Source organism: Balaenoptera borealis, assembly GCF_965194805.1.
Source record: "Balaenoptera borealis genome assembly, chromosome: 13".
In the NCBI taxonomy this organism is placed as follows: Eukaryota; Metazoa; Chordata; class Mammalia; order Artiodactyla; family Balaenopteridae; genus Balaenoptera; species Balaenoptera borealis.
The window spans coordinates 98,061,073-98,074,794 of NC_138870.1; the positions used below are offsets into that span (position 1 = coordinate 98,061,073).

General features: G+C 39.0%; 1 protein-coding gene across 11 annotated transcripts in view; it reads right to left on the minus strand.

Annotated features, from left to right (window-relative positions):
- The window catches only part of MRTFA (myocardin related transcription factor A), a 206,395-nt gene that overhangs the window by 115,599 nt on the left and 77,074 nt on the right, over window positions 1–13,722 (minus strand). For 9 of the 11 annotated variants that reach the window (XM_082350098.1, XM_082350095.1, XM_082350102.1 and 6 more), the window contains one exon: window positions 13,428–13,689. The exons of 1 other annotated variant lie outside the window; for it this stretch is intronic. In XM_082350098.1, coding sequence (XP_082206224.1) covers window positions 13,428–13,689 — 262 coding nt within the window. Of the gene's footprint in view, window positions 1–13,427; window positions 13,690–13,722 lie in introns of those variants that run through there. One more of the 11 variants, XM_082350105.1, reaches the window with a different exon arrangement.

The following is a 13,722-nucleotide window of genomic DNA, read 5'->3' on the forward strand; positions in this document are numbered from 1 at the left end:
CACAAAGACAATGATGAACCAGACTGCCACTGCCTCTGTCCTCAAGGGCCTCCTAATGAAGGTAGAAAATCTCTAACCAACAATTTAAAACAGAAGAAATGAAGTGCTAAGTAAGAGTAAAAACAATGAGCTAAACAAACGTAAAAGAAGCAGCCATTGGTTCTGGTTACCAGAGACTTGGATTGTTTCTTAGGGGAAGGATGATGTGAACTGGCTCTTAAGAAAAACAGTCGCCAGAGTTTATCAGTTTCTTTTCCAATTCCCAACTCCACACACTTGTATACCCATGAATCATCAAATAACACAGCCAAAAGAAACCCACTCTTGACCTAATCCAGCCCCTTATCCAGAGAACTAAGATGAGAGACATGTAAGAAACTCTTCTTTAAATTCCTGACAATTGGTTCCCAGTCTGTTACTTGAGTACTTGTGGAAGAACCTTAAAAATGATCTTTTAGTGAGAAAGGAAATGAACTGAATGGTCAAAAATGATGAAACAACTACAAACATTTGGGGAAAGATTATTCCTCACTAATCATCAAAGAAATACAAACTGAAATGAAAACATTTCAATGATCACATCATCAAAGTCCTTTACAAATAAGACTATCAATGTTAGTAAGTGAAACTGGCACTCCAACAGGGTTGACATAATTGTAAATTGCTGGGCTACTCTGGAATGGAATGGGACAATGTATTTCTCAAGAACCTCAACTGTTAACAAGGCCTACAAAGGCCTGCGTGATATGGCCCCTAACTATCTACTTATTTCACATCACTTTCTCTCTCACTCTCTCCACTGACAGAATGATATTCTTTTAGCTCTTCTGTGCCAAGTTTTCCCCAGTGAACCCTTGCCTGTCCCAGACCCCTTTCCCCACCTCCTCCTCTCCCCAGTCTTCTTTTTTTTTTTTTTTTTAAAGATTGATTGATTGATTGATTGCTATGTTGGGTCTTCGTTTCTGTGCTAGGGCTTTCTCTAGTTGCGGTGAGCGGGGGCCACTCTTCATCGCAGTGCGCGGGCCTCTCACTATCGCGGCCCCTCCCGTTGCGGAGCACAGGCTCCAGACGCGCAGGCTCAGTAGTTGTGGCTCACGGGCCCAGTTGCTCCGCGGCATGTGGGATCCTCCCAGACCAGGGCGCGAACCCGTGTCCCCTGCATTAGCAGGCAGATTCTCAACCACTGCGCCACCAGGGAAGCCCCTCTACCCAGTCTTAAGGCAGGCTATGCCCTCTTTGCTTTGTTGAGCCAAGCGCTCACTACTTGTGCTTTGGCTATCAGCCTAAACGTCTCTCCCTCAAAGAGGCCTTTCCTGACCAACCTCCCCGCCTCCCCACACACCTAAATTAGAACCATCACAATGAGGTTTCCTAATCTGTTTAACATCTTGTGCTTTTTTTTCCCCCTAAGCACTTACCAAACTTTGTAACTATGAATTGGCTTGTGTAACTCTTTGTTTAATCTTTCTGTCTTTCACTAACTGTAAACTCCATGACAATGAGAACCTTATCTGTCTTGTTCCTTACTGTCTCTCCAATACTTGGCATACAGATGGTGCTCGATAGTCACTGAATAAATTTTTTCAATGTTAAAACGGTCAAATTCTTTAAGCCAATATTTTCACTTCTGAGGACCTCAATAACCTAAAATGCAGAAAAGGCTTTTAAAATGTTTATCCAAATATTAGTGTAAGTGTGAAAAACAGAAAATGATTCAAATGTCCAATCAGTGGGGAAATGAAATAAATGATGGCACAGAATGGAAGTTCTACACATATTAAAAGGCTACTTATACGAAGTATTTCAATGACTAAAAAATCTTAAGCTCCAGTGCTAAGTGAAAAAAAGCAGGACACACAACTGAGTCTATAGTATTAGCTCAGTTATTTTAAAAACATACATTTGGAAGAAAACTAGCGGGAAATAAACCATGTGCTAATAAGAATTTTCTCTGGAAGATGGGAGTTATTTATTTGTGTGTGTTGTTTGTTTGTTTGTTTGTTTAAGAGGGAGATTCTATCTGGTATGTGCTCTCCAGGAGCCTAGCACAACATTTGATGAATACTCAAGAATGGGAAATTGATTATCTCTCAGTACTGAGATGAAATAGGTTATGAAATTCTCTACATCACATTTTAAGCAGAATTGCTTAATGAACTAGCATGTTTAAGATTTGGGCATTTTCACATTGGCTAATCTAAAAAACCCTTGACAACCAGGCTTCCTGAGGAACCTAAGTAACAAATCTTTCCTTTCCCCAAGAAAATAATGTGATTTGGATCAGAAACTGCCCACTCAAAATTTTTACTTCTCCCAGCAGTTAATTAGTACCTCCTGTGCAACACTAAAGCATGAAAGGATACAGTGTACTCTTACAGGAAAAAAAATACATTATCTGCCCTTTCTTCCACAGGCTACACATATGGAAAACAAATGAGTACTTCCCAAATTTTACACAAAGGAGAAAAACCTATGAAAGGGAAACGACTATGTCGAAGTGAACATTCTCTCCTGTTCATTTCTCTTTACATAATTCTTCCCATCCCACCCAGCAAGGCAGATAACAGACACATACAAATTGCATCTGTTATTTCTTCCAGAAAAATATTTGGGATCAGCAACAACAGTTAGAAAGTGAAAAAAATTTAAAAGATACCATAACAGCATTAAAACTTATGAAACCTCTGAAAATAAATCTAACAAAAGATATGTAAAACCACCACATAGAAAATTATAAAACCTCACTGAGAGATTTAGAAAATCTAAATAAATGGAGAGGAAATTCCCTGGTGGTCCAGTGGTTAAGACTCTGTGTTTCCAGCGCAGGGGGCAGGGGTTCAATCCCTGGTCAGAGAACTAAGATCCCACAAGCTGTGGGGTATGGCCAAATAATAATAATAATAATAATAATAATAATTTCTTAAATAAATGGAGAAAAATACCACATTTGTAGCACAATATTCTAAAGATGCTCATTCTCTCTAAATTGGTTTACAGATTTAATGCAATTCCAATCAAAATCCCACAGTGATTTTAAAATTAATATGGAAATGCAAAGGGCCAAGAATAAGCCAAGAGAAAGACTCTTGGAAAAGGAAAAAGATGGGAAGACTTATTTCTCCCACAGAACAGGACTAACTACAGTTACCATAATCAAGACTGAGGTATTGGTACAAGCACAGACACACAGACCAGTGGAAACAAACAGGAGCTCAGAAACACACTCACACATAGGCAAGTCCCTGATACATGAAAGAAGTAGCTCTGCTGATCAGTGGGAAAGAAGATTATTTTCAATAAATAAGAATCCGGGACTTCCCTGGTGGCGCAGTGGTTAAGAATCTGCCTGCCAATGCAGGGGACATGGGTTTGAGCCCTGGTCCGGGAAGATCCTACATGCCACGGAGCAACTAAGCCTGTGCGCCACTACTGAGCCTGCACTCTAGAGCCCACGAGCCACAACTACTGACGCCCGCGCACCTAGAGCCTGTGCTCCACAACAAGAAAAGCCACCGCAATGAGAAGCCCGCACACCACCATGAAGAGTAGCCCTGGCTCGCAGCAACTGGAGAAAGCCCACATGCAGCAATGAAGACCCAACACAGCCAAAAATAAATAAATAAATATTTTAAATGAATGAATGAATAAATGAATAAATAAGAATCCATTTAGAAAAAAAAATCAGGTTGGGCCTTACCTTACCCCCATACAAAAAATTAAGATACAAAACTCACTAACTAATTAGAAATCCTTAATTAAAAGATACCATAAAGAGAATGAGAAAGATAAATCACAGAGCATGAGAAGATATCTGTAACACATTTAAGCAACAACAAACTAGTATTCAGAATATATCAAAGAACTCCTATTAGTTCTTTGGTAGAAAAAATAGGCAAAAAATGTCACTAGGCATTTCACAAAAGAAATCCAAATGGCTAGTACGTATAAGAAGAGATGTTTAACCTCATTAGAAAACAGTAAAATGAAAAACAAGAACATCATAAGATACCTTCACATAACCAACAGAGTAGTAAATATTAAAAATCCAACAATTCCAAGTGTTGGTAAGGATATGGAGCAGTGGGAACTTTCATAAACTGCTGGAGGGTATATAAACTGGTACAACCACTTTGGAAAAGAATTTAATCTTACCTAGTAATTTTGTGTTCCTATATATATGTATAGGACTTTCCATTCCTATGTATATATGCATGTACCCATGCGCCAGGATACATAAAGAACCTTCACAGCAATATTGTAATAGCCTAACCCTGGAAACTACACAAATGTTCACCAGAAGAATGGATTTTTTTAAATTATGGAATAATTTTCCATGGCAGCATTCACTATACAGTAATGAAAATGAATAAACTAAAGCCGTATGCATAAATGAATAGCACATGCACTGAACAAAAGAAGAATACAGAATCATTCTGTTCACATAAACTTCAACTAAACTATATTGTTTAGGGATACATTTGTAGTAGGTAAAACAAATGATTTTCAAGAAGTCAGAATAGTGGTTACTCCTATGAAGAAGAGACGGTGCTGTAATCAGAGAAGAGCATGTGGGAGGCTTCCTTGGGCTTACAATGAGCTACTGTTGAGCTGAGTAGTGGTTACACAGCTCTTTGCTTTACGGTTATTCTGTAAACTATCATGATTTATAAACTCTTCTGTATACATGTTATTATCCTCCCCCGCCCCCCCAAAAAAAGAAAAAAAGACATGAATGGTAAAATATATATCACCAATCTAATACTGAGGGTGGGGGGGCAATTAGTGTAAGAAGCTTTTTCAGCTATGTAGATCTAATTTCAAATGTTCTGTCCAATTGTTCTCTAAGTATATTCATATCTGTTGGATCATGAACAATCTGTGATTCAGAAGTAAAGGTTCCTACAGGTGTAGATAAAAGTAATTTCTCATGGGTGATATTTCAAGTTTTTATTTACTCAATCCTTGGTGGGTTGGAGAAAAGTACTTTCTCAATAATGAGAATGCAAAATACAAGAATTCAAGTCCTACAAACTTCTCATCGGCTTTAAGAACCAAACATGGATTTGTTAACTAGAACACAAGAAGTGCAGGAGAGCTATCTAGGGGGTTGCTAGGGGGACCAAGCAGGAAAAAGGAAAGGTAAATCTCACCATTTTCAAAAATTTTGCCTCGTATCAACCTCTATCTATGACCCCCAAAATTATCCCCCATAAACAGATGACCAGCCCCAAATTTAGTCTGTAGTACCTAAAGTGGGAAAGAAAAACAAAGAAATTTGGTATTGATTAGCTCTTATAAAAGAGCTAATTAATGGTTTGTTCATCAAAGGAACAGGAGAGAAGGCAAAAACTAGTAGCTATGGTCCAACTTATTCTTCTGTATACCTTTCAACGTCTTCCTCAGTGCCTCATTTACTGTACGCACTTTATAAATATCTGCTGAATAATAATTTCCATACTGGTCACAGCAATGAACAGTAGCAGAACTGTAGGAAGGTACAAATGACTGACCTGAAATAAAAGTTTAAAAGTCAAGGATAAAATAAAAGGCCAAGAATACAATCCCCAAAATGCCAGCTTTCTCTTAGAAACATTTATGAACTTGTCATCCATTAAATTATCTAACTTTTGTCTATAATGTCTTCTGAGTAATGCATTCCATGTAATTACTATACACTGCGTCTTAAATCCATAATTCTCAAACGTCAAGAGGCACACCTCTTAGGATATAAGCAAGTCCCCAACTTACAAATGGATTATATTCCAAAAGTTCATTTGTAATTTGATCATTTGGAATATGGAATGTACTTTCCCACAAAGGCCATGAAATATGAATTATGGCAAAATTCTCAGGCTTGCCCACAAAAGCCTATAAGGTAACTGAAATGCAATATATTTGCAATGAGAAAAAGGAGTAAATGGTATTTCAGCTCCCATCCTAGAGGCTCCTGAAAATACACCTTATGCAGTCTCAGCCAGTTCTGAAACTCATTCATACTTGAAAGACTGTTATCAGTTAGTATAAAGAAGGGGTGGATATGTAAGGAAAAGAAGCCAAAGAGCACTGTGCCATTAAAGGAAGAAGCAAAGTAAAACTTGAATTTTCCATTATGACACATTCATTCAATATGTGCCAGCTGGCCAAAGGGGATAGGGTTAGATCATTAGAGAGATCTTTCTGGACTTCTCCAAGCCCAGCCTGGAGAGGATCCCAAGGTACATCAATTTTATCTTTTAGACCTAAGTGCTCAGCCTAGAAGAAGACAGACGAGTAATATTTAAAAATACACCTTGAAACGTCTCTGCCAACTTTTTCCAATTAGGCCAATAAAGGTTGGATTAAGACACCTCCTCTCAGTAGGGTTCCAACTTCCTCTGTTTAGGAAATAGAGGTATCAGGACCTTGACTGCCTATTGCTCCGTAAGGACCCTTGCTTAATCAATGAATTTCCATATAAGATATGCCTCTAAATGAAAGAGATCTGAGAAGAAGTAAAACTTCACTCCACCTTTTCAACACGCAGTACACCATCCATGAAAAAGCACCTCGAAGCCCAGGATTTATTTTGCTCTAGAACACCACACTTTCCAACTTCATAATCCTCTCAAGGATTTTCCATTTCTGCTCTTACCTTTACCTTCCTACTAATAACCATGCAAAGCAGACCTAGTGTAAACTATAATAATGATTTTCTTACCAGTACATCCAGCATTTTTCTCCTTTTGATAGGAAGAAGCACCATTAAGGTGCACAAACAGAAGACCCAATTATGGCCAGGAAAGCAATGCAACTACATACTAACAACGTGCCCCTGTCCAGACATTCACCTGCTGGCTGCTGGATGGAACAAAAAGGAAAACAGTAAGATGCTTCACCAGGGAAACAGCTCCTCTGCAACTTCCTAGTTTTCTTAACTTGATCAGTAATTCCTATTTTCTCCCTAAAACAACAGAATCTGATTTTGACAGTTATTTTAATGATTTCTGCTAAGCAATTGGTATTTTTGGCCATTGACACACATTCTACCATATAAGGTATTTTTCTGTAGTCATCAAACTTCTTATAGATTATTTCTTTATTAAGCCCCTCCCCTCCCCTTCAGCATTATTCTAATACCAGTATTTCACCACTGTTTCCCTTCTAATGTTGAATAAAATTTCAATTCGGGGGGGGGGGTTATTTTCTCCTGCTAAAATGGTAATTATGCTGTACAGACTGTTATGTTTGTCTGTCAGTTTCAAGTATCCACATTCTCTTATAAGCAAGATCACTATTAATCAATTTGGGGCTCCTGGCAGTTAGGAAACCATTCTAGCAACTGAAGTGGTTGGCGCTGACATAGCTTAAACTAACAGAGATAGATGATCTAGATCAGAAGTTTTCAACTTGTGCTCTTTCGAGAGCTGCCTGAGGGGCAGGACGCCAAGTCAGTGGGGTTCTGCCTCCTCCATACAGATTCCAGTCAACTGGAGCAGCTGTTTTACACACTGGACTTATACATAAAATTTCAAATTTACAGAGATCTTCAACTTTAAAAAAGTAGTTAAAACTTCTGGTCTAGGACTTCGCTGGCGGCACAGTGGTTAAGAATCCGTCTGCTAATGCAGGGGACACGGGTTCGATCCCTGGTCTGGGAAGATCCCACATGCCGTGGAGCAACTAAGTCCGTGCGCCATAACTACTGAGCCTGTGCCCCACAACTACGGAAGCCCACATGCCCTAGAGCCCACGAGCCGCAACTACTGAAGCCCGCGCGCCTAAAGCCCGTGCTCTGTAACAAGAGAAGCCACCTCAGTGAGAAGCCTGCGCACCGCAATGAAGAGTAGCCCCTGCTTGCTGCAACTAAAAGAAGCCTGCGTGCAGCAATGAAGACCCAACGCAGCCAAAGATAAATAAATAAATAAACTTATTAAAAAAATGAATAAAAATTAAAAATTTTTTTAAAATACAGACTCTCAGGCCTCACCCAGATCTACAGAATCAGAATCTGCACTTAACAAGCACCCTTGTTGATTGAATAGCACGTTAGTTTCTGGCTAGGCACTAAGGATACCACAATAAATAAGACAGACATAATCCCTGCTTTCACAGAGCTTCTCATCTAGTCAAATATGATAACAAGTAAGTAGATAATTATGCACAGGGTACTTAGGAAGAACACAAAGGGCAAACCCCTAACCTAAGTTGGGAGTCTAAGGAAGAAGTCCTGAAGGAAGCAGCACCTTACCCTGGTTCTTTTTTTTTTTTTTTTTTTTTAATATTTATTATGTTTTTGGCTGTGCTGGGGTCTTAGCTGAGGCACGTGGGATCTTCATTGCAGCACACGGGATCTTTAGTTGCGGCATGCAGGATCTTTAGTTGCAGCATGAGAACTCTTAGTTGTGGCATTCAAACTCTTAGTTGAGGCAGGTGGGATCTGGTTCCCTGACCAGGGATCAAACCCAGGCCACAGGCACTGGGAGTGTGGAGCCTTAGCCACCGGACCAGCAGGGAAGTCCTTACCCTGGTTCTTGACTAGAAAAAAACATTAGCCAGAAGAAGAGGATGAAGGTCATTCCAGGAAGAAAAAACAGGACATGAAGTGGAACTGAGATGTGGAAATGTCTCTTGTGGGAAATCCCAAATATTTTATTGTGAGCGGGAGGAGATGAGAGGCAGGGCAGAAACTGGCTATGAAGGTTTGCCAAGATGAGGAGCATAAAGGGAGGAAATGGGGAACCACTAACTGATTTCAAGCAGGAGAGCAGTAGCCTCGTGTATGGTTTAGAAAGATAACCCCATTGGCAATAGGGACAAGATGAGAAACAAGGAGAGACCAGTTAGAAGGCCATTCTTGCAGTAATCCAAGTATGACATTATTAAGAGTCTGAACTAAGTGGCAGCTGTAAAGATGGCAAGAAAAGAATGAATTCAGTAGATATGACCATTGTGGAATTTACAATAATTGGTGACTGGTGGCTGGGAGGAAAGATAGAGGAGATAGAAAGGAAATGGAGTAAAAAATTACTTCTAAAAATAGCATGTTATAATCTTTCTGGAGGACAATTTGGAAATAATGACTTTAAAAAATTAAAAACTTCATACCCAAACATGTTACTTTTGTGACCAGAAGGACACAATGTTCTTTATGTCCTTATCTTTTTATCCACTTCTGGGAGTTTGTCCTACAGTTACTTGCAAGATTTATATACCAAGATGTTTACTGCAGTATTATTTATAACATAAAAAAATAAAAACAAGGTAAAGGTCTCACAGGAGACTGGCTAAATGTTGTATACACACAATACAAATATCAAGCAGAGAAAAAATGTTTTCTAATACAGTTGAATGATATAGTAAAATCTCATAAAATAATATTACATGAAAATAATTTATACAGAGTATATATGTGTAAAAGTAAACAAATGAATGAACAAATAAAAACTGATAGATAATATATTAACTGCTGCCATTAGCTATCACTGAACTGTATAATCATGAGGGAATTTTCATTTTCTTTTTTCCTATACTTCATCTGATAATAAAACAAATAAAACCCTTAAAGTTTTCATTCAGAAAGAAAACAAAAGAAAGCAACCCCTTGGTCTGAACATCTGGGTAGAAGGTGGTGCCAATTTCTACAATGACGAATTCAGTAGCAACAGCAGTAAGATGATGAGTTTAGCTCTGAGCGTACTGAGTCTGTAGCACATCCAGTGAAGGTGTTCAACAGACAGCCAAGCATATGAGTCTGGAGCTCAGGGCAGAGACTTGGCCTGGAAAGATAACATGGAATCAATAGCATATAATGGAGGTTAAAGCCAGAGTTCTGGGGGAAACCATTCAAGGTAAATATACAGAGTAAGAAGTTAAGGAAGCTCTAGAGCTGAACACTGGAGAGTAATACAATTTAAGAGGTGAGTAGAGAAAGACAGTAAAAGATCTGAGCAGAGAAGGGAGTGGCTAGAAAGACTGAGTTTTAAAAGCCAGTAAAGAGTAGTATCACAGATGTCAGTGGAGGAAAAGTTTCAGTCAGAGGGCGTGGCCAGCCATGGCAAATGCTACAGAGAGGTCAAATAGAATAAAGAGTACCTATTTGGTCTACAACAGAAAGAGCACTAATGATTTTGGCAATGGCGGTTTCTGAAGAGAGGCAGGGACAGAGGCCAGAATGCAGCGAAGTCTCTGGAATGCGGGAAAGTAGAGAGACAGTAACTGTAAACTACTCTTTCAGGAGCTTGACTTTAAAGGGAAGGTTAGAAAATTGCTGTTGTTCAAAATGGGGGGAAAAAATCAGCTGATTTATATGGCAAAGAGCTGAGAGAGAAAGGCTGAAGATACACCAACACCTCTGCCTCAACAGCAACAGTTGCCTTCTACTCCACTGAGACCATCACAGCTGTCAGCACCAATTTTCTCTACTTCCTGCCCAAGATATGAGAGTTTTGCTGTTTGCTGTCTGTCATCACCTTCACTGCCATTCCTCCCATCCCAGAGGAATGCTGGTCCCCACTCACAGTCAAGGCAGAACCAATGCCTTTGGATCCCATCCTCTTGCATCTCCCAGGAACACTGCTATATCAGTTATCCTTTCTCTTTTTCTGTCTCCAGCTTGTCCCTCTGGACTCTTTCCCCTTAACGTATAAATAAGCTGAACTTTCTGCCATCTTGGGTGAATAAGTAGAAATTATAAATGGGAAAAGAACACAAGAAAACTGCTTGAGTGTCCACTATTTCCCAAAATAAAAAATGCATGAGTTTCCATTACATTTCCCACTATGCATGTAAAACAGAGTTCTTGCCACAAACAAGTAAACCATTCATCTCTTTATTCAACAAATATTTACTGGGTGCCCACTATGAGCCAGGAGTTGAATAACACTGTGAATAGAATAAAGTTTCTGGACTCATGAAATGTACTATCAGAGAGGGGGAAATACAGACAACAAACATATATACACACATGTACAAACACACACACACACACACACACACACACAGGTCAAAATAAGTGCTTAAAAGAAAAACAAAGCAGGATAGAGAGTAATGGGAGGTGCTATTTTAATAAGATAGGCAGAGAAAGGCCTCCCAGAGAAAATAACATTTGTGCAGGAACTTCAGTAACAGCACAAGTATCAAGGCCCTGGGGCAGGAGCATACTTGATATGTTCAAGAAATAACAAGAAAGTAAGTGTGGCTGGAACAGAGTGAGCTGGGGAACAGAGGTAAGAAATCAGGTGATGTTGTTCATGGGTTAGCTGTGAGGTAATAGATTTAAGCTACAAAAAAAAAAAAAAAAAAAAAGAAATCAGGTGAGAGGTGATACCAGGACCATGTCGTAAAAACTATGATTTCATCATAAGCCTCATGAGAAGATACTGAAGAGTTCTGAGAGGAGTGTGACAATGTCTGATTTCAGTTTTCAAAGGCCCACTGAGTGGAGAATTCCAATTACAACACAGGTGATGAAGTACGAAGATAAAGGGCAACTGGGCAAACACAGAGAGGGACACCTAACACTGAATATGAGTGAGGACAAGCTTCTCAAAGGGAATGATGTCTGAACAGAATACTGAAGGACAAGTAAGAGTTAGCAAGAAGGCGGCAGGGTGGGGTTTGGGGGGGGGGCGGGTTTCCCAAATGGAGGGTACAGATGTAGAAAAGCCAGAGGAGTTTTGAAAAGGTCTGGTATTTCTATCCCCCAGTATCAAAGAGTCAAAAAATATTTTATAAAAATATACCACTTATAATGTCTACCCCCAAAAAAGATACCAGGGAATATACCTAATAAAATATTTGCATGACCTTTATGGAAAAAATTATAAAATCTGTGGGTAGATACTAAGGACAGCCTATTTAATTGGAGAGATAAAACTAACTAATGGACAGGAAGACCCAATATTTAAAATGTATGTTCTCCCCCTTAACCTATAAATGATATATTTCAAATCAAAATCCCAGCAAGAACTTTACAGCAGCATGATTTGTAAGAGCCTCAGACTAAAACAAACCAAATATCCATCAAAAGTAAAAATGGACAAATTACATTCATAAAATGGATTGGTTATATAGCAATGAAAATGAACTACTGCCACACACAATTCAACCCAAATAAATTTCAAAAACATAAAAGAAGCCACCAACAGAACACCATACAGCATGATTCCCTTTATATCAAGTTTAGAAAGAAGCAAAACTAACCTATTGTGTTAAAAGTCAGGACGGTAGTTTCGTCTGATCAGGAAGAGGGAGTACTGATTGGGAAGAAGCACAAGGGGTGGTTCTGGGGTGCTGGAAATATTTTATTTCTTTATTAAATAGTAAGTACGCACAGGTGTATTCACTTTGTTTGTAATAACTTAACAACCAGGATGCTTACAATTTGTGTTATTCTGTATCAACGTTATACTTCAATAAAATAGAAATATACTGATGTCTGCAATTTACTTTGAAATGCATCCCAAAAATAAGGTGGATTGATGGACAGTGGGATGGATAGATCTACTATAAAGAAAATATTATAAAATGTTAATGGTAGAATCTGAGTGGTGGATATAAAGGTGTGCAGTGTAAAACTCTCTACTTCATCATATGTTGGAGTTTTTTCATAATAAAATGTTGGATGAAAAAACCCCAATGGGTTTTCTTGTAGAACTTCACAAGCTGATTCTAAAATTATGGAAAAATAAAAGGGCAAGATTAGCCAAAACAACTTTGAAGAAGAAAAAGGCAAGGAGAGACCTGTCCTAACAGATGACAACAGTAACTAAAATGATGTAAAGACACAGAGATAGAGGGATCAGTGAAACAGAACAGAGAGCCCAAAAACTAACTCCTGTACACAGAGAAACAGAATAAAGCTGGCATTAAAGATCACTAGGGAAGGGAACTCCCTGATGGTCCAGCAGTTAGGACTCCACGCTTCCACTGCAGGGGACATGGGTTTGATCCCTGGTCAGGAAACTAAGACCCTACATGCCACATGGCATGGCCAAAAAAAAAAGATCACTAGGGAAAAGAAGAACTATTCAATAAATGGTGATTCATAGATTAGATTAGAAGAAATTACAGAATACCTTTAATAACTCACAGGGAAAATAAATATTGAACAATAAACACAAGTTGCTGAAGAACATGTACAATATAGTTCTCCCTCTCCAATTAATACATGTATTACATAAATGTGTATATGGGTTTACAAAATGAGAAATATTACATAGGGAGAAGCAAAGAAGTAGGAAAAAAACCCAGAAACCAATTATGATAACCCAGGCAGGAAATGTTGGGCTTACAATGACCACCTAAACTTATCATTTCTCTATTTTATAAGAAATATTAAGATTATAAGAAACTTTCAAGAGACATAAAATAAAGTAAGGATCTATGACATTAGAAACATGAAGACCTTGGTTCAAATCAGGCAATTCAATAATTCCATATCTACTCACCATTCTTCCGCTCACTAAGTGGAGGCAAATTGGGATTCCTGCCAGGGTGGAGGCCTAGGGTCAGCTCGGGCTGCAAGGAGAGCTCCTGCAGTTCATTGGCAACAGCTTCGCTCTGGGGGCTGGGTGCTGCGGACAGGGACACCAGCACTGGCTCATCATCATTTTCGCCAGCCCCTCCTCCGTCCAGCCCATTCACAGCAATGACGGAAGGGGGCAGGCACACGACACTGGAGAAATCCACCTTGGCTTTCGTGATGGCAACCTGGAAATGGAAGGAGAAATAAAAAGTTTAGTT